Source organism: Plasmodium yoelii (genome assembly GCF_900002385.2).
Source record: "Plasmodium yoelii strain 17X genome assembly, chromosome: 10".
In the NCBI taxonomy this organism is placed as follows: domain Eukaryota; phylum Apicomplexa; class Aconoidasida; order Haemosporida; family Plasmodiidae; genus Plasmodium; species Plasmodium yoelii.
The window spans coordinates 1,247,218-1,274,185 of NC_036182.2; the positions used below are offsets into that span (position 1 = coordinate 1,247,218).

Here is a 26,968-nt window from a genome sequence, read left to right on the forward strand (position 1 = left end):
AACTCAATAAATGCAGTTTCATAAATACTTGTATGTCTTTTCAGATATCCATCCAAATGGATCATAACATATCGTATAAGTGATACTGAGAATAAGCCAGTGTAATATCACACACATATATATTCAAAAATATGAATGCACACATATTCATGTGTAATATTTTTTGTATTATTTTTTTATATTCCATGTTCATATATATTAGTAATTTTATGACATGACTGGTCATGTAAAAATATTAAAAAAAAAAAAAATAAATAAATAATGTTGCACACCAACTTGTACTTTGTGTAATGTATATACACATGAATAAATATATGGATGTATGTAAACAATGTATTTGAACTAATTTTGTTTCATATATTTACTATTGTTATAATAATATTTTTCATTTGAATTAACATAATTTGGTTGGATATAATCATAGTAATAATTATTAGTACCATTAATATAGTTATTATTTATATATGTATCCTGAACATAATTGTCATTAATATAAGATCCTGTATCATTCATGTAACCTCGATTATTATTTAAATAAGCATTATTATCGTTAATATAATTAGGTGCATCATTATTCATATAAGCATTATTATCATTAATATATCCAGAGTTATCAGCTATATAATTATTTCGAATATATCTACATTCATGATAATTTGGATTATTAATATAATTAGTATCATTAATATAATTTCCTTCATTCATATAATTTAAGCTAGCTAAATAATTATTGTTCATATAATTATTATTCATAAATTGATTATTCATATGGTGAGTTTGATGATATCCATTATCATTATAAAATGTTGTATTATCATTTATGTAATTATTATTACTACCTATATTTGTTGTATCACTATTTCCAATATTGAAATTAGAATTATTTTCATTATTACTTCCATTACTATTATTATTTGCTGAATATAAATTTTCATTATAATAATAATTTGTGCTATTACTATTTTCTATATAATTATTATTATTATTATCATATCCATATATCTGATAATTTGGATTATTAATATAGTTATCATAATTTTGTATATTACTACTTTGATTATAATTATTTTTTATATTTTTTTGATATAACATTTTATTTTTTAAATTATCATTATTATTATAATAATACTTTTTAATATCTTCTTCGTTATTATTATTATTATTATTGTCTATATGTTCATTAACAGTATTTTTTTTATCCTCTTGAAATTCATTAAAATTTGAAATACCATTATTAATTGGATTTTTTCTTTTATTATTATAATTGTTATTTGTTGTTAAGTCATCATGTTTGTCATTTTTTTTTACAAAATTATTTTTATTGTTTGTTTCATGATTTATTTTTTCTGTTGTCTTTCTTCTAATAAGTGAAACATCAATAGTCTTATTATTGTTATTTATATTTTGATATATATCTTTTTTTTCTCCATTTTTTTCTCCATTTTTTTCTCCATTTTTTTCTCCATTTTTTTCTACACTTTTTTCTACACTTTTTTCTACACCTTTTTCTACACTTTTTTCTACATTTTTTCCACTATTTATTTGTTTTTTTTTTTCGCAAATATCTACATTGATGCTATTCTCTGTTTTTCTTTTATATATATGATCTTGTTTGTTGATTGCTTTTTCCTTCTCACTTTCGTTTGTTTTTTCTGAATTTTTTTCATTTTTCATTCCAGAATTTATATCTATATCTTTCCAATTGGAATATTTCTGAGAACGATCTTTGTGATTATCTTTGGCATAAAATGTGTTCCTATTATTTGTTCCATCTTTATTTTTATAATTTTTATAATTTTTATCATTTTTTGAACCACTTTCTATAGTAGGGTAATATTTTTCAGATTTTGAAAAATATTTATCCTTAACATTTTTGTTGTATTTCAGACTATTTTTTTTATGAACATTATCACCAAATTTGTTATCATGAAAATCTATGAAAGGTTTTTCGTAATCATTACTTTTGTATTTCCAATCGTTACTTTTGTATTTCCAATCGTTATGTTTGTATTCCCAATCGTTATGTTTGTATTTCCAATTGTTATTTTTGTATTTCCAATCATTTTTATATTTCCAATCGTTACTTTTATAATTCTTATTATTTGTGTGTGTAATTTCACGGGTACTATTTTGACATTTATCGTTATTCTCATGATCTTTTAATTTGTTTATTTTTACATTTGTTTCCTCTTCCACATTTTTTTTTATTTTTTCGTCATTTTTTATAATTTCTTTTTGATCATTTGTATGACTAATATCTGTATAAGGCCCATTCAAATTATCACTATTTTTTTTCAAAGATTTGTCTGTATTTTCGTTTTTATTTTCGTTTTTATTTTCATTTTTATTTTCATTTTCATTTTCATTTTCATTCTCATTTTTTAAATATATATTTTTATCATTTATATTTCTATTTTTGTCCCGTTTTTTTAAATCTATGCTATTTATGTTATTAACATTGCTATTATTACTATATGCTTTACTGCTATATTTTTTATTATCATTAGTAATAGTGTACCCATTTTTTCTTGTTCTTCGGTTTAAGTATTGACCTTGATATGAATAATGAAATTGTGATAATTTTTTATATTTCATAGATGTATATTTTTTATTTAATATATATTTATTGTTATATATATTTTTGTCAAAATATGAAATTTTGTCTTTTTTTTCATCATTATATTTATTTGTTTTTTTTATTTTTTCATGAGTATATACAATTTGTTTTTTATCTTCTACATCATTCACACTTATTTCAGTACATTTAAGTTCTTCTTCCACATTTTTTAAATTTTTTTTTTTCACAATTTCATCACTCTTCACAATTTGTTTGCTACTATCATTTATTGGGTCTATAACACTTTTAGAATTTTTACTGTTTTTATTTTGATCAACATTTGACATTTGTTTATTATTATTTTTATAATAATTGTTTTTCATAAATTTGTCTTTTTTCCCATTATATGAGTATGTTATATTTGAATAATTTTTATTATACATATTTTTTTCATTTTTAAAATCATTAACATATTTATTATTTTTTATTTTATCGTATTTATTTTTTTTATCTTTCTCTTTAGAATTAACCAGTAAGTTATTAATATTTTCTTTATGTACTGTTTTTGTAATATTTATTTTATTATTTTTATATGAAGAGGGATATAAAAAATTTGACTTATAATAATTACTAGTACGAGAGTAATAATTTTGATATTTATTTCTATCTTTTAAATAATAACCATTATATTTATATTTATAAAATAAATCATGTTTCCATTTTTTATCATCTATATAATAGACATTATTTGACTGTTTAATTTTATTATCGTTCATATATTTTTTTTTTACATTTTTATCATTTATTTCAAATCTATTATCATGTAAAAAATATCGAGATTCTTTTGGTACAAAACATGGATCTTCAATCATTTTTTCTTTTACTGAAATATTTTTATTATCTACATTTTCGGAATTATTTTTGGAAGCTTGCACACTATCAGCGTTGCTACAATTTGTACCACCCTTTTCTTCATTTCTATTTTTACCTCCGTTTTCTTTGCTGCAATTTTTACCTCCGTTTTCTTTGCTACAATTTGTGTTGATTGAGCTAAAATCGTTATCCTCCGTTTTGCTCATTACATCAGATTCGCTTTCATTTTGATAACTTTGCCCTTTTTTCTCATTTTTTTCATTTCTCTCACTTTTTTCATTTCTCTCACTTTTTTCATTTCTCTCACTTTTTTCATTTTCCTCACTTTTTTCATTTTCCTCACTTTTTTCACTTTTAGTGTCGCTATCAGTTACATCTGTTTTATAATCATCAAAAACATTTCGTTCTTCTTCTAAAATATGTTCCTTTCTTATATTATTTATATTTCCTTTTTTTAATTTTAAATTAGAATGTGCAATAGAAAATATTTTTCTCATTTTTGCATAAAATGAGGGTTTTATATATGTGTAATTATATATATATATATTTTTTAATCGTTCATCCCTTTACGTTTTGAAATATATTTAGCTTATATATATATATATTTATACAGCATTATTTTTCTTTCTATTTTTTATGTATATTATCTATCATTTTTCAATATATACACATTACACAATATATCCAGTTTTTTTGTATTTTATTAATAAATATTCATATCCTTAATTTTATTATTTCTGTTTATATTATTATAGATATAAATTTTAGTCTCCTTTTTTTTTTTTTTTTTTTTTTTTTTTTTATTCTGTTTTGCTACTTCTGATCACATTTGAATTGTGAATAAATTACTTTTAAATGTCCCAACTTAAGAATATAAAACGGTTTATTATATTTTATTTTGTTATATTTTGTTATATTTTATTTTGTTATATTATATTTTGTTATATCTTATTATATTTTATTTTGTTATATTTACACTGATAAGCACACTGACGAATATAAATTTGTATTCTAAACTGAAATTGTGAGATCTTAGGTATCATATTATAAGATACACATACATATATAACATGAAATAAAATGTATATATCTATCTATCTATGTATGTATCTATCTATGTATGTATCTATCTATGTATGTATCTATCTATGTATGTATCTATCTATGTATGTATCTATCTATGTATGTATCTATCTATGTATGTATCTATCTATGTATGTATCTATCTATGTATGTATATATTACATGTTTATTTATTTGCCTATTTGCTTAGTCAACTGTACTTATTATGTAAGTGTGTTGAAGAGGTCTAATGTATATATGTGTAAATATATTGGGGAATAAGAATCACAAATTAAAAAAAAAATAAAAAAAAAATAAAAATAAAATAAAAAAATATATATATTTTGTTAATTATTCAAGCTAATTTTTCTATTGTACAAGACGATGTATTTGGGGAAATAACCCTGATAAAAAAAAAAATAGAGAAGAGAAAAAATGAGAGAAAAAAAAAAACTGGATGTAAATATATAAATAGCAAATTAATGTATTCATATAAATCTTAATATTACAATAATATCTGGGAATACATTAAAAAAAAAATTACAAAACTTGTGATATATATTACAAGCCTATAATTTTTTTATTTTTATTTTTATTTTTATTTTAAAAAAAAAAAAAAAAAAAAACTACAAGAAAATAGTGAATAAGGTGATTAATAACATGACAAAACAAATTATATAAGAAATGGGCTAAGTGTGCGTTCACACATATAAAACATAATAAGAATACAAACTAAATATAAAAGTAGGTTAAATTTTTTTAATTGATAAGAACAATCTGAAAGAAATATATGTATGCATTTCACTATTATACTATAGAGATAAATATTAGCTAAAAAATAAAAAATAAAATTATAATAATAAATAAGAATTATGTGATATATATAAAAATATTATTTTTTATTTTTTTTATCTTTGAATTAAGGACTATTGTAAAATTAACTTAATTTTTTTCACCAAATTGTGTATACTTTTTTTTGAAGCATATATAATAAATAAGTATGTATGATAAATGTTATTGTGTGTATACCAAATAAAAATAAGTTTAAAATAGTGTTCATATTAATTAATTATACTTTTAATTAATTATATTTTTAATTATATTTTTAATGATGTAAAACGAACATAATTAGCAATTATAAAATAAAAAAAAAAATATTATGATAAAAATAAATGAATATATAAATATGGGGTTAGTAACTAAGAAATACCAAATTGGATAGATATTTATACATTCATAAAAAAGGAAAATAAATATTTTATTTTTAAAAATATAAAACGATATATATATTATCGTGTCAAAACTAAAAACATAATGGTGTGCATTTCCATCTCAGTGTGTATATAAAAAAAAATTATATATCAAATTTTATTTGCATATAAGCAGATTCCAAACATTGTAAAACTAAAACATGAGCAGCATGTACTGCTGCAACAGTTCCAATAATTTTTGTTTTTCGATCAAAAGTTCCGGGTATTAGTTCTCCTTTTTTACTTATTTTAATTTTGGCACCTGTACTGTTCATAATATTTGTAAGTCTAGAACCGTTTTTACCAATAACGGATCCGATAAATTTGTCTGGAATTTCTATAGATATTTCACATTGTAAATTAAATAAATCACGATTATTTCGCATTAAATAATTTATCATATTTGCATCTACATAATGTTCATGTTGAAATATTCCATATTGTTGTGGTATCAAATATCTATTCATATGTACATGATTAATAAAATTATGAGAAAATTTTTTAATATAATTTCTATTATTAATTTTTGTAATAGTTTCAATATTTAATTCTTTATTGTAATTAACATTTAATAAATCTTTTAAATTAGGATCTGTTTGTATTGCTTCTATTACTTTTGTTGCTGTATCTTTAATTGATGCAAATGAACCCACTATAGTTATGATTCGTTCATATAATCCACATTCACGATTAGAAACTTGAATTTTAGTTCCTGTTTTATTTTGGAGTTGTTTAATTTGATACCCACCTTTTCCAATTATAGCACTTACTGCTGATTTAGGAACAACAATTCTACATGTATACGTTTTGATTTTTTTTTCATTTTTATTATTTGCTAATGATGATATTTGCCTTATTTTATCTAAAATTATTAAAACTACATTATTTATTTGTTTTTTTTTTCCACATATAACTAAAACTCTTTTTTGTGTATTTGGAAAAAATGAATTGTTTGGTGACAATTTTAAGCTACAACCAGTTTTATTTTCTATCCCTGATATTATTTCGCCATTTTTGCCAATTATAGATCCTGCTACTAAATTATTTATTAACATTTTCACAAAACATAATTGGGTTCGATCTTCTTCTATTGCTTGACCGTCATGCATATTATTTCCCATTCTGTTGTTCTAAGGGCATGTGAAAATTGTAATAATAAAAAATTTTTAAATAAAAAAATTAATAATAAAAAAAATTTAATCATATTTCTCTTCACCCTATTTTTCTTCACCCTATTTCTCTTCACCCTATTTTTTATTATTCTATAGTCCCTAATAATTGTTATTCCAACTAATGGTGAAACAAAAAAATAAATATAAATTACAACAATAATGCAAGTGTATGTTTTTTTTTAGTGATTTGAATTTTGTATATTTATGTTCCCACACAGTTTTATCATATTTTATTGTAAAGAGGATGTAAAAAACGAATATAATAATATTTATAAAAATACTGAAAATAAAAATTGAGACTATCAAAAAGAATCAACAGGTCAACTTTATTTTCGCATTTACTCATTTCCTGTTTGAATTGGAATAAAAATGAAAAAGAGAAAAACAATTGGTCAAATAAAACTTATTTATTCTGAAATCGGCAAAATGAAAAGTTTCCAAAAAAGGTCCTTCCACGTATGTATGCACATATGAATTTATAAAACCGGCAAAAATAATGTTGCAAAAATAATGTTGCAAAAATAAAGTAGCAAAAATAAAGTTGCATTTTTTAAATTTTATTATGTATGCATATTATACAAAATCTGGTATGTTTTCCATAAAAATTAGCAACTTAATAAAAAATGTTGTTTTATAAAAAAATAGTAAAATAAATCGAACTAGCTATTATAATAATTATGTTAACTATATGTTTTATTTTTATTATTTTTATTTTAAATTATAATTAATATATTATTAAATGGTTAGTAAATTATGTAATAATAAAAAATAACTGAAATAAGTTTTGCAATTAAAATATATTCATTTATATGTTTTGATTAAATATATGATTGTCTTGATTTTTTTAATTTTATCAAAAAATATCATTTTAAGTATAAAATGAAGTTATCCACTATTTATGTGTAGGGTCAACATTTGCATTCTATATCTCTCTTTTTTTCTCTCTTTTTTTTTCTCTTTTTTTCTCTTTTTCTCTATATATACATCCACAATAAATATAGAACAATGTCTTTGTACTTATGCTTACACATTTCAAACGGGTAGAAAAATATGAAAAATAATTCGGGGGTAGTATAACTTATTACTCGAATATGTTTATATAAGATAGCCACTCAGATGGTTATTTATTTCAATGTTTTAAATTTTCGAATTTTTTTTAGTTTTTTAATTTTTAAAATGTCAATATGAATTATATATACATGCATACATACTTATAACAAAATGGAGTTATCATAAAAGTTGTCTGTTTAAAGGATTTGATTTTAAATTATAAAAACAAAAAAAAATAATTTTTAATTAAAAGAATATACTATGTATATATAAATTTAATAAAAGTATTAAAGATTTATAATATTTTACATATTTTTTTTTGTTGAATTTACTATTTTTAATTATGTTTTAAAGCATATTGTAAAAAATTAGACGAAAAAATAATAAATAATTTTTGTGTAAAAAAATATAATTAGGCAGATTCCAAGGCATCCTTAAATTTATCCAATAAAATCGTACATATGTTTGACAAATCATCTAACGAATCTTTTAAAATGTTTATAGCGGGTTTGCCTGTTTGTTTTGCACAGAAAATGGGAAAATGTAAACAAGGTAGAAATGGGAAAATGTACAGAGCGATGTAAACAAATATACTGAACGATGTAAACAAATATACTGAACGATGTAAACAAATAGACTGAACGATGCGTGAACGATGCTGCTGGGCGGAATAAATATATTTTTTTGCGAACCTGTCGTTTGGATTCTTAAATTTATTTCTGCTTGTGTTGGATGGGGGACTGTATAACCAGCAAATTCGATTCCTTCCTTTTGAAGTAAAATACAACGTAAACAATTTCCTATATAAAATAAATTAATAAATAAAATGTTATGAAACATGTTCTATATATGCACATATAACCATACTGTGTAGCTAAAGGTAAATATATATACATCAAGAAAAAGAGAGAAAAAAAAATGATTGGCAAATAAAATAAAATGGAATACATAAACAAGTATACTCTACAATAATATTTCTAATATAATGATTATATTTATAATATTTTTTTTTTTTTTTCATTTTTGAAATACCTAATGTATGATCCTCATTTTCAAAACAAAATGTAGCATGAGTTATTGTTTTCAAATTTTGAGAGTATAAATTTTCTTCCATTTTTTTTTTTAAATTTATAAAAATGTAATATTAATATTCCTTCAGCAAAATTATTTATTTTGTTAAAGGAATTAAATTTAACATGTATTTGGATTTATTTGGATTATTTGGATTATTTGGATTTATTTGGATGTATTTGAATTTTTATGAATTAAAAAAAAAAAAAAAAAAAAAAAAAAAAAAAATGACTCTCCCTTTTTTGGTACATAAATTTATGAATAAAACACAAAAACTGTTATTATATATTTCATCATGAATATATAAAACTCGAATTAAATTAAAACAAAATTAAAAAGGGAATATAAATAAATCAAATAGATAAATATAACAGTAGAAAAATATATAATATAGACGAAATTCATAAATGTCAAATTTGTATTTATATATATGGATGACCGGCCCCCGTTGTTATTTTATTCATCCATTTGTTTGTTTATTTAAATGGATGTAAAAAATTTAAATTAATGCTGCATATTATGTATGCATATATATATTTATTTATATATATTTACTTATTATTTTTATTTACTTATTATTTCTATTTATTTATTTAGTATTATTTCTATTTAGTTATCATTTTTATTTAAAACAAACGCACAGTTTGCCATTTCAATAGTATATCCTCAGATCTTCATTTCTTTAATTCTTCTCATCGTATTTATTGTATAACTCTATTTTTTTAATATCAACGCCTTTTAGTTTTATAAATATGTCTTGAAATTTTTTTTTCAAATGGGCAAAAGATCCGACTAAAGAATCGCGTACTAATTGATCTATAGGCTGTTTAGTAAAAAAAAGTGGAAAATACATAAAAATATAAACTAGCTTAACAAAGGAAATATAGCAATAAAAATATTCCAATGAAATGTATTTAAATGAATTTAAAAAAATGTTAACACAAAAATTATTTACTATATTTTTCAAAAATTTCTAACCACAAAACCTTTTTGATATTTGCAAAAAAAAATAGTTGCATAAATAATATCTCTTTCGTTTGCTGAGTTTGTTCTTATTATGGATTTTATGTTTTCCCCGTTTGGTCTAAAAAAAGGAAATAAATTCGACAAAAATATTATGCACATGCACATTATGCACCATAAATAGATATACATGATTAAGAATGTGTTTTTTTTTTTGTTTTTTTTTTTTTTTTTTTTTTTGTTTTTTTTTTTGTTTTTTTTTTGTTTTTTTTTTTTACCTTTTCGTTATCATGTATAAATGAATATCTGAGATATCCATGTAGTTAGGAACAAAATTTGCCGATTTATCAAATAATATGTCTTTTTTTGTCAAATAAAATGAGTTCCATAAAAAATCTACAGAATAACTTTTTTTATTTAATGTGATTGCAAATCTTAAGCCCGTTCGCATAATAAATAAATATGCTGGATAAAAGATAAATAACCCTAAAATGTGGGTTTTAGGATCTATATATGAAAAAAAGATATTATATATGTCAGAAGAAGATAAATAAATTTGAATAAATTCATTAACATTTGTTAAATGTTTTAATACTTGTTTTGCTATAGTATCATTAATTGTTACAGGTCCTTTTACATTTATTGATGTAACAAAGGTTTTTTTATTATGAAGATAAATATTTTTTGAAACTTTGACTTTTATAAAATAACCTATCATATATGATTTTAGTAATAAGTTATTTCCATTATGAATAGATTCTTTCCTAAATTTATTATTTGATCCTATATGCTTTGATAAGAACCATTCAATAAGTGTAAAACTATCAGAATGTATATATTTTTTTTTTTTAACACCATCAACATCTAATAAATTTAACTCTTTTACTTTTATAATATCTCCATCTTGCATATCCCCTAAAATAATAACTGGATTATGTATTTGTCCTAATTCTAATGATGTATTTATAATTTCATTTACCTTATTTTTGTCTATATTTTTTTCGAATAATTCAGTATTCATGTTTTCAAATAAAACCTGAGAATTATTATTATCTTCCATATTTAAAACATTATTTTCATATATATATGTTTCCTCTATTTCCTGAGTATTTATTTTATTATATTTTATGGTACCATATTCTAAAACGTCTAAACCGTACATGTTTTTTATATTATGAATAAATAATGCTTTATCATTGTTATTTTTAAATGTAAAACTAGATAAACAAAATTTTTTTTGATTTGTATATTCATCATTTACTCTTAAAAATATATCTATTGTATCAATAGAACTTTCAATTACTTCAATATCTTTGATTAATATATTTTTTATAATATTACCTTTTTCACTAATAACTACAATTTTGCATTGTGGCTCATTTTTTAATTCCAACATTAATGAATATATTTTGTTATTTATTTTATGATTTACCCAATAAATGCAATTTCTTAGTAGACATTTACTTGGAATATATCTCTTTGCTCGATTTTTTGTTTTTAATAGTTCAATGTTACTTTTATTTATGCAATTTTTCACCATCATATTTTTACTTTGGTCACTTTTTTCGCTTTGGTCACTTTGGTCACTTTTTTCGCTTTGGTCACTTTGGTCACTTTTTTCGCTTTGCTCGCTTTTTTTTTTTTTTCTTTTTTTTTTTTTTTCTATACCACTTTTATCGCTTAACAATTTTGCATTATGGCTAGTTTTATTTATTTCACTGTTTCTCTCCGACGAAATCGAAGATGTGTAAACTGACGAAGGGGAGTTTCCCATTATGTTGTCTTCTTTGTTCTATATTTATCTCTATCTTTATTAGTTCATACATACCAAATTGTTTTGTTGCATTATAAAAAATGGAATAATTGGAGGTAGCAACCCAAATAAATTATTAAGAAATTTTTTTAAGTAGACACCAAAATTAAATGACCAGTTAATATAAAACATGCATATACATATATATATAAATAAATATGTGTACACACATATATAAATAAGTACTAATATACATATTTAGACATTTTTTGTTCACCCAAAAGACATATATAATTAAACATTTTTAATATTATTTTAATAAAAATAGTAGGTAAAATTGATAAAATATATTGGGTGCACGATTAAATATGAACGTTGTTTATGTTTTCCTTCATACATACAGTTGTTACATTTTATTTATGACTGTTCAGAAAAAAAAAAAAATTGTAAATTAAATTTAGAAGAAGACAATATATTAATATAATTTGTGGAAACTATAAAATTAAAAATAGTATTTCAAATTTTAAAACATTTTAAAGTACTTAAAAATAGTAAAGTAAACAAAATATATATTAATAGATATTTAATTATAAGAGTTTTATTTGCATTGTAGAAAATTATAATTGTGTGCAAAATTTACATTTATTATGAATGTTGTAAAATAATGTTAATATATATTTTTTAAAACAATTCGTTATGGATTTAATAATATTTAACAAAAGTGTGGGAAATTTAGAAAATGAGTTTTTTTTTTCAAATGTGATGATATATATATACCATTCAAATGTTTGGTGGCAAAACGTGTTAATATATATTTAAGACTATTCACAAATTATATCTAATTAAAAATATCAAGTTTACTTAAATAATGTTAACCTTTGGAAATATAATATTTTAGTATTCCATTGAAAATTTATGCAAAAATAATATGAAGGAACATATATTTCTTTAAATTGTTACTATACCGTTTTGTAATAAAGAGTATAAACATATTAAAGAATAAAAAAAATTTATTATGAAAAAATAGAATCATGACAATATAATTTAGTAAAAATAAATTAAAGACAAAATATAATAATATTAATATTTCCATTATTTTGTTTATACATAATATATATGTATGGCTGTATGTTTGTCTTATTAATTACTATGTCCTTAAATATATTTGCATTATATAATATATGAGCTTGTTTTCAATATGTAAAAGAAAATTATATTTTTCATTTATCTCTCCTGATAAATATAAAAAGATTTGGATAATAAAAAATATATTTTTTAAAATAAACAATCTTTATACACTTTAAAATAAGCAATTTTTATATATTATAAAATAAGCAATTTTTGTATATTATCACTTTTCATGTCACAATACATTTTGTTATGATATATAAATTGTGCCACAAGCAGTTAATATGACATTTTGTAACTATCGCATATTTTTAATTTACACACAATTAATAATGCCATTTAAGTACAAAACATAAAAGGAAATAAAAAGAAATAAAAAATATAAAAAAAATAAAAAAAATAAAAAAAAATAAAAAAAAATAAACAAAAATAGTATAAATAAGTGTGAATAATTTAAAATAAAGGGTAAAGGAAAAAAAAATAAAAAACTACAAAATGTGAATGGTTAAAGATAGAAGGTTTGTGATAAAGAATATTTTTTATGATTTTTTATTATTTTTTAATTTTTTAATTTTTTTATTATTTTATTTTTTTTATATGAACTAAAAAATATAATGTGTAAAGCTGAAATATGATGGGGACATAAAACGGCTCCTTTTTCTCATTTTTAAATTTGTCTCCATTTTTTTGTTTATTATTTTTTAGTCACATTTATAATATATTATATTTGGCTTTTCATTCCCTTTTTTCGTTATGTAAGTATTGCACACCATTTCGATAGTTTGGCATTTTTTTTGTAAGAATAATGCTGTCTAATAATTTCGTAATTTTAAAAAAAGTTTAAATTTTTTATTTTGTTAAAATAAAATAAAAAAGTATAAAAAAAAATCCCAAAAAATAATTCGTTTGTTTTTTATTTTACACATGCTTAAATACATATTCGCACAAAATGAACAAACTAAAAATCCAAAAAACGATTGACCAATTTTTTGTTATCAAACCCAAAAAAAGTGTAAGCGAAAATATCGAGGCAATGACAAGCGCCTCCTCAGATTCATTGGTTAGTAATTGTATTGAAGAAATAGAAAAAAAAACAAATAATTTAAAAAAAAGAAAAATTAGTAATGATAATGATATAATAAAAAATGAAAAAGAATCACGTTTAAAGAAAGATGAAGATATAAATAATGTAGGAATCGAGTCAGAAATGATAAACAAAAAAATAATGGAAAAAGAAATATCTGATTATAATTATATAGATGAAATAAAAAACTTAATGCATATGGAATGGTATGAACAATTAGAAAGTGAATTAAAAAAAAATTATTTTAAAAATATGTATTTAAGAATAAAAGATGAAAGAAAGAAAAAAGTAATATATCCACCTGAAAATTTATTATTTACTGCTTTTTTAAAAACACCTTTATCAAAAATAAAAGTAGTTATAGTTGGGCAAGATCCTTATCATCAAAAAGGCCAAGCAATGGGGTTATGCTTTTCTGTTCCTATTGGTATAAAAATACCACCTAGTTTAAAAAATATTCTAAAAGAAATAAAACAAATAAGTAATCATGGAGATTTAACAAGTTGGACAGAACAAGGTGTATTCTTATTAAACACTTCTCTAACTGTTGAAGAAAATAAACCAGCTTCTCATAAAAAATATGGTTGGGAAATATTTACAGATAAAGTAATTGATATAATTAATGAGAAAAAAAAAAATATAGTTTTTATGTTATGGGGAAATTTTGCTATAAAAAAATGTGCAAAAATTGATACAAAAAAACATTTTATTTTAAAATCAGGGCATCCATCACCATTAAGTATAAAACATTTTGTTAATTGTGATCACTTTAATAAATGTAATAATTTTTTAATTCAAAATAATATGTCTCCAATTAAATGGGAATTGCCTCAATGATATCATAATCATATAAAAAATATAAAAAATATAAAATAAAATAAAATAAAATAAAATATTTTTAAATATTATAATAATTATATATCTAGTTTAGTGTGTTATACTTATCGTCTATACTAGCGAATAAATACACACACAATTTATTATTTTTTTTTTTTAAGTTTTTTATTATATAATTTATTTTATTAATTTTGAAATAGTATTTAATTTTATTTGTTTTTTTAATTATATCCATATTTTATTTATTATACTATATTCTGGTGTTTATTATCAGAAACGATTTTAGTTGCCAACTTGCGAAAAAAAATAAAAAAATAAAATGATGGGAAGATAATGACAAAATGATGATATAGCAATGACAAAATAATGATATAGTAATGACATAGTAGTGGTAAGAATGGCCAATGAGCGGACATAATACCACACGTTTTTGAGAATTAATTTTTACAATTGAAAACAGTACAAAGAAACTTGATTATTTTTTGTTGTCATGATGACATACTACTTATCACCTACAGGTAGCTATTACCCTCACAAAATAATTTATATTTTTACAAATTTGAATGTAAGATAAAATTTGGAAAATATTATATAAATAATTATTAATTACATTTTAAGGGATATTGCAAAAAAAAAAAAAAAAAAAAAAAAAAAATATTTAATAATAAATTTAATAATAAATTTAATAATAATTTAAATATGCGTATATATAATTTTGGAGGGTAAAAAATGTAGGAGTATGTTACTTTTTCATAATATTTATTGACATATTTTTGCTTATTCTTTTATTATGATGTATTTAAAAATTTAGTTATTTCACAAAAAGAAGAATAGTATATTGAATAGAATATAGTATTATATGTACATATGGAATTTTTTTTTTGTGTAATATATATAAAAATTTGAGAAAGCATGGGTATTGAATATTTAGTTCTTGGATTAATTAGGTCACTATGGTGATTTGTTTCAATATTATAAGATATAAGGAAGGCAAGTTATTTATTAAAAATAGTTATTTATTTTATCGAAGCTCAAAAACATCTTACAAAAAAAATGAAATAAAATCAGTAAACAATATTTTGTGTTTTTCACTTTTAAACAAACCACTTTTCCCAGGTCTTTCATATGTCCTTAATGTTGACAAAAGTTTTATAAATATTTTAGAAAATTATAAAAAAAAAAATATTTATGTTGGTCTTTTTTTTAACAAAAAATCAGAGAATGATATAGCATATGATTTGTTAAGTGACCAAGAGTTAAACACAAATTTTTTTTTAAAAGGGCAAGACGAAACAAAAAGTGTGTCAATTTTGAATGATAAAAATAAAATTATAAAAAAGGATATAGATTATATAACAAGTTTTGATGACATTTATGAGTATGGGGCAATTGGGTTAGTTCAAAAGGTGTTAAATGATGAAAATGGGGAAAATGATGGAAATGGGGAAAATGATGGAAATGAAAAAGAAAGGTTGCAAAGTGAAGGGAGACTGCAAAGTGAAGGGAGACTGCAAAGTGAAGAAAGGTTGCAAAGTGAAATATATAATCTAGTTCCACATTCTAATGGAAACGATATTTGCCAAATAGTTGTTGATATATTAGAAAGGGCCAAAATAAATAAATGGAAAGGAAACAATATTGGGGAAATTATAATAGCAAACAAATATGATGAAAATAAATTAAAGAGTGAAGAAAATGAAAAAATGTTTAAAAAAATAAAAGGATATCAACTTGAAATTATTGAAAAAATAAAAGAAATAATAAAAATAAATAATAATAATAGTTATGAATATAATATATTACTAAAATATTATAATACTAAAAATATAAATAATTTAATTAATTTTGTAGGAAATATAACAATAGCCAAAAATAGTAATATTCAAAAAATGCTTGAAGAGAGTAACATTGAAAATAAATTAAAAAAATGTATAGACTTATTAAATGAAGATATATATTTATTTAAAATAAAAAAAGAAATAAAAATAGATTTAGAAAATAAATTTTTAAAAGAAAAAAAAGAATTATTAATTACAGAACAAATTAATTTATTAAAAAAAAAAATAGGACATGAAAAAACAGAGCATGAAAAAAATTATGAAACATTTATTAATAAATATAACAATTTTATCAAAAATAATTTAGAGGAAAATATATCTACACACATTTTAAATGAAATCACAAAATTTAAATATAATAACGAAAATAATACTGACTATTCATCAGCATATCAATATATAACAACTATTTTGAACATCCCTTATAATAAATATGCCAAATTAAATAATGAATTAATTAAATGTGAAAATATATTTAAAACTTCACATTATGGTTTAGATAGTGTTAAAAAATATATATATGAATATTTAAGTATATATATATTAAATAAAAATAAAAAAATAAAGCCAAAAATATTATTACTTGTTGGATGCCCAGGAACTGGAAAAACATCTATATGTAAAACTATTAGTAAATGTTTAAATATACCATATTATATAATAAATATGAACAATATTAATAATATGAACGATTTGATAGGACATAGAAAAACATATGTAAATAGTTATGAAGGTAAAATAATAAATGCCTTAATAAATACACAAGTTATGAACCCATTAATTATATTAGATGAATTTGATAAAATTGAAAATGTTTATAATAATAATAATATTTATAACACATTTTTAAATATATTTGATCAAAATCAAAATAAAATATTTAAAGATCAATATATTAATTTTCCTATTGATATATCTAATATATTTTTTATATGTACAGCTAATTCTATAGATAATATTCCAGATATGCTTTTAGACAGAATGAATATAATAAATGTTTATCCCTATACAAATAGTGATAAAATAAATATATATAAAAATTATTTAAAAAAAAAATTAGAAATAGAAACTAATATTTCAGATTCTCATATTCATTTATCTGATCAAATATTATTATATATTATTAATAACTATACTAAAGAAAATGGAATTAGACAATTTTATTATATATTATATGATATTTATAAAAAAAGAGCGTATATGTTATTACGTGGTGAAACATCTTGTGTGCAATTAACTATATGTATGAATGAAGAGATGGAAGATTCTTGTTTTTATATTTCAAATAAAACTAAATATAATAAAAAAAACTATAATATAACAGATTTTATAAATCTTGATAATAATAGATATATAAAACAAGGGAATATATCATATTCTTCAAATCCAGGGGTTTCAAAATCAATTGCTTTTACAAATAACGGTGGATATATTATAACTATAGAAATTTCTAGCTTATCAAAAAAATTATTAAAAAATTCGATAGAAAAAAAATGTAATTATATAAATAACAATTTTGTTGGATACATCAAAGATGAGATGTGCCCAAATCATTTATTTAATAAAAATGAATATCAAAATGTCTTCGATTTAAAAAATGAGGATGCTCCTTTTATTTATGAACAAACAAGAGAAATATCCCAATCAGGATTACAAAACAGATATAAAAATAATTTCTCAAATACTTTGCACTCTCCACAAATAGAACGATATGATGTATTAAATTCAAAAGATGAGATCCGACATAATAATGTGAAAAATAGTGAAATAAATATTTCGAATAAACAAGGAATGGGTACCTACGATTGTAATATTGTAATTACTGGAAATGTTGGAAAAATAATGCAAGAAAGCATAATTATAGCTAATACATATTCGATAAATTTATTAAATCATATATTTTCAAATTTCCAAAGTGAATATTTACATATAAATTTAAGTGATTCTGATTTAAAAAAAGATGGGCCTAGTGCTGGTATTAATTTTGTAACTTCGATTTTATCATATTATTTAAAAATTCCTGTTAATAATCGTTTATGTATGACCGGAGAATTAACACTAAATGGAAATATTTTAAGAATTGGAGGTTTAGTAGAAAAAATAATTACAGCAAAAAATTCAGGAATACAAACTTTAATTATACCGAAAGACAATTATCATGAATATTTATTAATTCCTAAAGAAATAAAAGACAATCTTCATATTTTATATGCCCATCATTATTATCAAATTTTTAATTATATTTTCGCACCAAAAATATATGGCAAAGTAGCATAAAGGAAATGGAAAAAAAACACATTCATAAATATGCAAGCTTATTTATGTCATGCTTATTTATGTCATGCTTATTATGTCATGCTTATTTATGTCATGCTTATTATGTCATGCTTATTATGTCATGCTTATTTATATTTCTAATTTTTTATACACCTTTTGTGGGTATCATTATTTTATTTTTTTTTTTCAACCATTTATTTATCATTTTTATGTTTTACTAAACCATGAGAAATTGTGATATGACTTCCTCTTTAGAGAGGACTACATATACACCATTTAAAAAAATTATTTGTGAAAAAACTTTTAAATAATATTATATTTGTAAATATTTAGTTTTATTTTTTTTATTGATATATAAGGAGAGTAATTAATTCATACATTTTGTTGAAAAGTTAGCCAATATAAAATTTATGACTGTGCATATTTTTTTAATCAATTTTTTTGGGGAATAATTGGGTATATAATATTATTTGTTAAAATAAAAATATATATAATAAACAAAATGAATGAATAAATAAATTTCATATTTTTACCATTTATTTATTATGAAAAATGGTAAACGATTATTGTTTCATTTAAAAATTGTGTCCCTAATTTCAGCCTTACAATTGCTATATTATTCTACAATCATTTTTTTTTTTTTTTTTTTTTTTTTTTTTAATTTCCTTAATAATTCATTTCTACATATGCATACTAATATAATAGCATACAAAATATAGTTGTATAATAAAAAAAAAAAAAAAATTAATCATAAATATTTTATAATTTTTTTCATCATTTTTTTCATCATTTTTTTGTATATATATATATATATATATACCAGTTTGAAGTGTAATTGAATTCTCAAATAGTGAAGTAAAATAAAATAAAATAAAATATAGTCTTACAGTTTTGGTAGAATGAATATAAAAAAGTGATAAGGAAAGGAAAAAAAAAAATTCAAATAAGATAATATATATATTTATATACATATAAAATAAATGAAGGAGGAAGATTTAAGAGAGATTAAACAATATTAATGCGAGCAAACAAAAATAAAAACAATAAAAAATAATCCGTTCGTTTTCTTCATTGGGTATTTTAAGATTACCTTTGAAATATATGAAAGGTCAGAAATTTAAAGGAAAAAGTGAGAAAAAAAAAAAAAAAAATAGCTAGCCAATAATAAATATAATATATACTTACAAGGAAAAAGAAAATGGGAAAAAACTATCGATTAGAATCATGGTTACAATATAGAGTGAGAGTAACAATAAGTGACACCCGATATTATGTTGGAACTTTTCTTTCATATGATAGGCATATGAATATAGTTTTAGTTGATGCCGAAGAATTTCGAAGAGTGAAAAGTAAAGAAAACAACTTTAAGGTAAAAAATGGATATGAACATAATATATATTTGTGTGTTTTTATTGCGAAATAGCTAGTTGGCAGTTCCACTAATTTGTGTGCACTTTTCTTTATTTTATTTACATTTCAGGAAATAAAAAGAGTAGTCGGTCTTATATTAATACGAGGAGATAATATAGTTTCATTCACAGCAGAACGGGCACCAATTAATAAAAAAACTACCAATAATATAACAAATAAAGGAATTGCTACTGGTCGAGGTATATCATTAAATAATTATGTACCTATGCAAAATAATATGACTCCTAATATGCCAACAGGCGTAGGTATAAATGTAGCTACATCAAAAAATTTAACACCAATAGTAAACCCTGGTTTTAAATCACCAAATATTCCCACAAATAATAAAATGCCATTTATGCCCATGCCTATGCAAATAAATCAAAACTTAGGAACTTCAAATAATTCTCAACGGGGATTATCAAATCAAATTTCTACACAATTACCATTTCCTCCTAATTCTAAACCTCCAACAGAACAATAAAATGTGTTGAAATTTATGACTGTACATGTATTAAGTGTGTATCTTCATTTAAACAGCAATATAGGATATACACATATGTATATACATACATGTGTGCAGAATAAATAAGTGAAGAGAAAAGAGAAGGGTAACCATATAATAATTTTTTTTAAATAATAGGATGTTTTTGCTTGAAATGTTAATATATAAGGAAAGGGTTTAATTTTGAATATAATATTTATTTATATGTTTTCAAAATTAGGAAATATTATATTTATTTTTTAGCAACCTTTTAATTAATACTTATTATTTTAATGTTATTTTATAAGATATTCACATAAAACATAGATACAAGCAATTATATCCATGTATATATAATTGGGTGAATTATATAATTTCCCCTCTATTTTATTGTAGCGTTATTTTTATTTTTTTTTTTTTTTTTTGACATAACACACAGATCATATATTTTATTTTAAAAATTTTGTGTTTCATTATGTACATTTATTATATTAATTTATGGCAAAATTAAAAATATAAGTTATCATATTTTTAAACTTCAAAACATTGAAAAGTAATTATGCATACTTGCTTTTTTTATTTAAAGGACATGATATACAAAAAAAATAAAATAAAAATAATGATGAAAAAATAGAATATTTGCTAATTTTGTTGTTATACTAAAAGTCTTAGACATTTATTTCGCATTCTACCACGTTATATTCATTTCTCTTATTTATTCATTCATTTATTTATTTATCTATCTATATATTTTTAATCATCATTTTATAATATAATAAGTTAAGAATATAAAAAACAAAAAAAATGAAAGGTAGGCATTTTTATTTAGCTAAAGAAAATATGAATTTTGAAAAAAATATCAAATATGTTTTGTTAAAAAGGGTATAAAAAATAATGGGAGTTGTTTTGTTTTTCTGTTTTGTTTTTCTGTTTTGTTTTTCTGTTTTGCTGTTTTATTGCTTTATTGCATACTTTATGGTCAGTTGTTATTATTTGTTCATGTATTTACATATAATAATAAAATGTTCAAACAGCGGAAAAAATAAATAATAATAGGCGGATATATATGTAACAAATAAAAAAAGGGAATTAATATATTTTTGAAATATATAACAAAAAAAAAAACATATTTATATATTACAATAATAATGATAATAAATAATAAAGAGAAATGTAGAAAAGAGAAAATCCCCAAAATTATATTTTGTCAATTTAAAAGGTTTTAAAAATAATAAAAATAAAATAGGAAAAAAAAAAAAAAAAAAAAAAAAAAATATAATACAACGCACATGCGCTTTTAAAAAAAATCCCAAAACCCATAGTAAAAAAAATAATAAAAAAAAATAAAAAAAAAGGAAAAGAAAAACGAAAGAAAGTAAATTATTCAATATATTTATAATTTATTCATATTATTATTAATTTAATTTTTGTTTTTTTTAGTATATAACAAAAAAGAAAAAAAAAATAGTGTGCTTTAATTTGTCAAATAAATTATAAATAACACAAAGTATGATGATGATGCATTTTTGTTTTGTAAAAAACTCTATATTATATTTATTACACAAGTATGTGCATATACTTTGATATTTTTTTATTAAGATTATACATTTGAAATAATCTTAAAAAGCTATTCATTTAATTTTCGATAGTTACAATATAAATAGATCAAATAAAACCAGGAGAAAAAAATTACAATTGTAATATATTTATTATCTTATAATTCATTTTAACATTTCCCCCCTCAAAATAGTGACACCTTATTTCAACAGGGAAAAAAAAAGGAAAGGAAAAGAAAAGGAAAAGGAAAGAAAAGGAAAGGAAAACACAAAATGGTTGTTGTTTTGTTCCTCACAGTATAGGAAAAATAAAATATAATTTATTACATGAAGTATATCAATATATAAATGAATATCCTATATGAAGTATTACCAAGTTGTTTTTTCTTTTTTCTTTTTTCTTTTTTTTCTCTTTTTTTCTCCTTTTTTTAAATTGCGAATGATACAAACATAAGCAAGCAAACAATATTATCCCGAATGTAAGAAGATCCAAGGAGGAAACTAAATTACACATGTACATAAGAATATATACATATATACATATTATATATATAGAATGAAGTAAAATTAAAATAAACAAATAAATAAACAAGATATATATATACAATATGATGGATGCTCGAAAAGGACCAATACATGTATCTATTGTAAATAAATATGTCGATTTTTATGAAGAAAGTAATGGAAATAGTATAGAAAGAAATTCATTAAATATAAAAAAAAATATTGATAATAAAAGTTGTGAAAATAAAATAGATAAATATATGAAAAAAAAAAAAAAAAAAAAAAAAGATGAAAAAAAAATAAAAATATATACAAACAAAAATAGTATTATAAATAATATAGAAAAAGAAAATATTAATGGAATAAATAATTTTGTCAATTGGAATAATAACAATAGTTATGGTTATCTTATTAAAGATGAATTAAATACAATTGATTGTAATAAAATTAGGTCAAAAAAAATAAAAAAAAACAAAGATATTTTACTAAATAATAATGATAATACTAGATTTAGTGATAAAGAAGATAGGAAACAAATTTATAAAGTTAAACATAAAAATGGAATCAAATTATTTTTGTATATAATTAAAAAATATCCAAAAGTTTTATTTAATCGAAGAAGTTTATTATATTATTATAAACTTGTGAATAAATATAATAAAGGAATTTTAGATACAAAAAAATATAAAAATGAAAAAATAAAATTAAGGAATTTATTATATAAAATAAGTTTAAGGAATGTATCAAAAAGGGATAATTCCATCGAGGAAACTCAAGACAACATTAATAAAAAAAACAAAAATAAAGAAATAACTATTTTAGACAAATTATATCTTCAAAATAAATTTATTAGTGCAAATAGATATAAACAAAAGGTAAAGAAAATAAAAGAGGAAACCCAATTTAGAAACGATTATGACTATATATATAACCATAGATATACTAATATAAATAATAAAGACAATAATATTCATGATGATTCTACTTCTAAAATAGATGCAAAACAAATGAAAATTGATAGTAGTTCAGATGAATATATTGAAGAAAAACTTGGAAAATATAAAAATTTTCAAAAAAAAGAAAAAGAAATTATAAATAAAGACGAAATATTTCAAAGATGTAATAATAACAGTTTATCCACAAATTATGATAAAAATAAAAAATGTGAAATTATGGATAAAAATAAAAAATGTGAAATTATGGATAAAATTGTGAATCCATTATTAAAAGTGGATGATAATGTAACAGTTCAATGGGATTTAAAAAATTTTGAAGATAGAAAAATAAAAAAAACGATTAAAAAAATTGAAAAAAAAAATATAATAAATACTAAAAAAGTTAAAAATGGAGAAATAACTTTCCCTTTGAAATATACCAAGAATGATGAAATAAAAAATATGGGTAACAAAAATAGAGACGAAAATAATAGTGAAAAAATTAAAAAAAAAAAAAAATTTATTCATATTCGAACGGATGAATATAATAATAGTAACAATTACGTGTATAGCGAAACGAACTATAAATTATGTCCTCAAAATAACAAAAAACATGATAACACCAAAATTGAAAAAAGAGATGATATTTTAGATAATATATTTCATCCGAGTCAAGATATGCCTAGTTATAAAACTTTCGAAAGGGCAAAAGATGATGAAGAAGAAAATGATAATGAAGAAGATGATGATAATGAAGAAGATGATGATGAGGAAGATGATGAAGAAGAAGATGATGATGAAGATGATGAGGAAGACGATGCTAGAGAGAAATATATTGCAAGATTGGAAGCAAAACAAATGAAGAAAAAAAATATTAAAACTAAAAAAAAAAGTCATAATATTGATGGGGAAAATAAAAAAAATACAAACATCCATATGAATAGGGATGAATATATATTAAAAAAAAAAAAAAAAAAAAATATAGTAGAAAAGGAAGATATCTTATCAAGTAGTGGAAACGAAAGTGATGATATAAAAACAAAAGAATATTTAATATTGAAAGAAATAAAAATGAAACAAGATAGTCAAAAAATTCGACTAAATTTAGATGCTTCATGTTTTGCATCTAAAGGAGCAGGGTTATATAACTATGGACAAAATATTTGTTTTTTTAATAGTATAATTCAAACAATTGTAAGAATTCCATATATATGTAAAGATTTATTAAATAAATTACACTCATTAAATTGTGAAAAAAAAAAAAAAAAAGAATTTTGTTTTTATTGTATATTTGAACATTTTGGATATAATATAATATCAAAAAAAAATGTAATAAAAAATAGTTTAATACCATATATAAAAAAATATATATGTAATAGTTATAATATAGGATATCAAGAAGATGTACATGAATATTTAAGATATTTTTTATGCTCATTAGAAAAATCTTCATTTTTTTCGTCTATATATATACAAAAAATGTTTACAGGAGTAACTAAAAATGTTACTATGTGTATGAATTGTAATAATGTATCTTTAAAATATGAACAATATTATGAGTTATCATTAGATATAAGTTCAGTTAATAATTTAGAAGAAGCTTTAAAAAATTTTTTATCAAACGAAATGCTAATTGGTGATAATGGCTATTATTGTGAAAAATGTCGAAAAAAAAAAAAAGCTACAAAACAATGTGTTATAAATAAATTACCAAGAGTATTAACTATACAAATAAAAAGATTTTTTATGAATTCAAAATTTAATATTGTTAAAAATAGAAAACATATATCATATCCTTTATGTTTAGATATGAAATATTATGTTAATAATTATTATTTATTTAAAAATACCATAAATGATGATGTTATACATTTATATGAAAAAATGATGTCTAATAATAAATCAAATAAAAATAATGATGATAATTTTTTTAATGATAAAAAATCAAAGATTGGACAAAATGATTATATTAATCAGAATAAAATAAAAGAAGAGAATTACAACAATGTGAAAAATGAAATAAATCAAAATAATAACGATCAAAATATTCAACATAAATATGAAAAATATAATAATAAAGATCTAAATGTTTTAAGAGAAATAGAAAATATTTTTATACAATTAAAAAATGAAATATATATTAAGTTACAAAATAGACATCCCCCAATATCTAGCTTAAAAAATTTAGTAATAGAAAAAAGAAAAGAGATTAAAAAAGAATTAAATAAAATAAAATATTTCAAATTTTATAAAGGTGCTATATTAAAAATTTCGAAAGATATCAATACATTGTATTATTGCATTAAAAATAGTTCAGAAAAAAATAAAAAAATAAACTTAAAAACTTTGGTGTTTAAATATAGATTGGATTATTATGAACGTAAACAAAAAGAAAGAGAAAATAATCAAGATGAAATAAATTTTTTAAATAAAAAAAATAGCAGCAGCAACAGTAGCAGCAACAACAACAACAACAATTCTGAAGCTTTTTCAAATACAAATCATTATGAGAAAGATAATTTTTTGGAAAATAAAGGAGAAAAAAATTTAAATAATAATAAAAAATTTTATCAAAATAATAATCATTTTTATTATGAATTAACTGGACTTATTAAACATATTGGGTCAGGAACAGATTATGGTCATTATATTGCTCTTACAAAATCAAATAATAATATTTATCTACAATGTGATGATAATAATATCTCTTATGTTAATAAAAAGGATATTTTAAATTGTGCAAAAAATGCATATGTTTTTGTTTACACATGTACACATCCACAGTTTATTGATTTTTATAATGCATATGTGGATGTTCTTGAAAAAAAAAAATTTGATATTAATCTTCCAGTTTTTGAAAAAAGAGTTGAATTTAGAGAAAGAATAACAATGCCAAAGAAAAAGTTCATAAGTAAATCCCTCTGTTATGCTATACGTGGTTAATTCAAGTTGAAATAAAATGACTAGCCATTTGAAATTTTTTTTTTTTTATTAACAATATAGCTATTTTTTGTGTGCAATTGTTAAAAAAAAAAAAAAAAAAGTCAGAATTTGAATATAGCTAGATAGAGCAAGCAAACAAGATCCAAATAGCATACATAATTTTTATTTATACACACATTGAGAGTGTATTAAATTGTGGAAATAAAGATATAAATAATATG

At 20.6% G+C, this 26,968-nt stretch overlaps 8 protein-coding genes across 8 annotated transcripts; 4 read left to right on the forward strand and 4 right to left on the reverse strand.

The window, feature by feature from the left end:
* Positions 1-342: 342 nt before the first annotated feature.
* Positions 343-3,927, reverse strand: PY17X_1029700 (conserved Plasmodium protein, unknown function; the record flags this gene model as incomplete). The annotated part of the gene is made up of 1 exon (XM_718523.2): positions 343-3,927. One exon carries the CDS (start codon positions 3,925-3,927, stop codon positions 343-345), a length of 3,585 nt encoding a protein of 1,194 aa, XP_723616.2.
* A 1,919-nt stretch (positions 3,928-5,846) lies between these two features.
* On the reverse strand, positions 5,847-6,863 carry PY17X_1029800 (RNA-binding protein Nova-1, putative; the record flags this gene model as incomplete). Its single annotated transcript, XM_719661.1, has 1 exon — positions 5,847-6,863. One exon carries the CDS (start codon positions 6,861-6,863, stop codon positions 5,847-5,849), a length of 1,017 nt encoding a protein of 338 aa, XP_724754.1.
* Positions 6,864-8,376: 1,513 nt separating this feature from the next.
* PY17X_1029900 (DNA-directed RNA polymerases I and III subunit RPAC2, putative) lies at positions 8,377-9,078 on the reverse strand (the record flags this gene model as incomplete). Its single annotated transcript, XM_022956302.1, has 3 exons — positions 8,377-8,477; positions 8,657-8,764; positions 8,997-9,078. 3 exons carry the CDS (start codon positions 9,076-9,078, stop codon positions 8,377-8,379), a joined length of 291 nt encoding a protein of 96 aa, XP_022813361.1.
* Positions 9,079-9,717: 639 nt separating this feature from the next.
* Positions 9,718-11,772, reverse strand: PY17X_1030000 (conserved protein, unknown function; the record flags this gene model as incomplete). Its single annotated transcript, XM_022956303.1, has 3 exons — positions 9,718-9,858; positions 10,014-10,119; positions 10,277-11,772. The coding sequence occupies 3 exons, from the start codon at positions 11,770-11,772 to the stop codon at positions 9,718-9,720; spliced, it is 1,743 nt and encodes a 580-aa protein (XP_022813362.1).
* A 2,056-nt stretch (positions 11,773-13,828) lies between these two features.
* PY17X_1030100 (uracil-DNA glycosylase, putative) lies at positions 13,829-14,800 on the forward strand (the record flags this gene model as incomplete). Its single annotated transcript, XM_719664.1, has 1 exon — positions 13,829-14,800. One exon carries the CDS (start codon positions 13,829-13,831, stop codon positions 14,798-14,800), a length of 972 nt encoding a protein of 323 aa, XP_724757.1.
* Positions 14,801-15,753: 953 nt separating this feature from the next.
* On the forward strand, positions 15,754-18,915 carry PY17X_1030200 (ATP-dependent protease, putative; the record flags this gene model as incomplete). The annotated part of the gene is made up of 1 exon (XM_719665.2): positions 15,754-18,915. The coding sequence occupies one exon, from the start codon at positions 15,754-15,756 to the stop codon at positions 18,913-18,915; it is 3,162 nt and encodes a 1,053-aa protein (XP_724758.2).
* Positions 18,916-20,113: 1,198 nt separating this feature from the next.
* On the forward strand, positions 20,114-20,809 carry PY17X_1030300 (small nuclear ribonucleoprotein-associated protein B, putative; the record flags this gene model as incomplete). Its single annotated transcript, XM_022956305.1, has 2 exons — positions 20,114-20,284; positions 20,396-20,809. 2 exons carry the CDS (start codon positions 20,114-20,116, stop codon positions 20,807-20,809), a joined length of 585 nt encoding a protein of 194 aa, XP_022813363.1.
* Positions 20,810-22,973: 2,164 nt separating this feature from the next.
* Positions 22,974-26,747, forward strand: PY17X_1030400 (hydrolase; the record flags this gene model as incomplete). The annotated part of the gene is made up of 1 exon (XM_721189.2): positions 22,974-26,747. One exon carries the CDS (start codon positions 22,974-22,976, stop codon positions 26,745-26,747), a length of 3,774 nt encoding a protein of 1,257 aa, XP_726282.2.
* Positions 26,748-26,968: the final 221 nt, after the last annotated feature.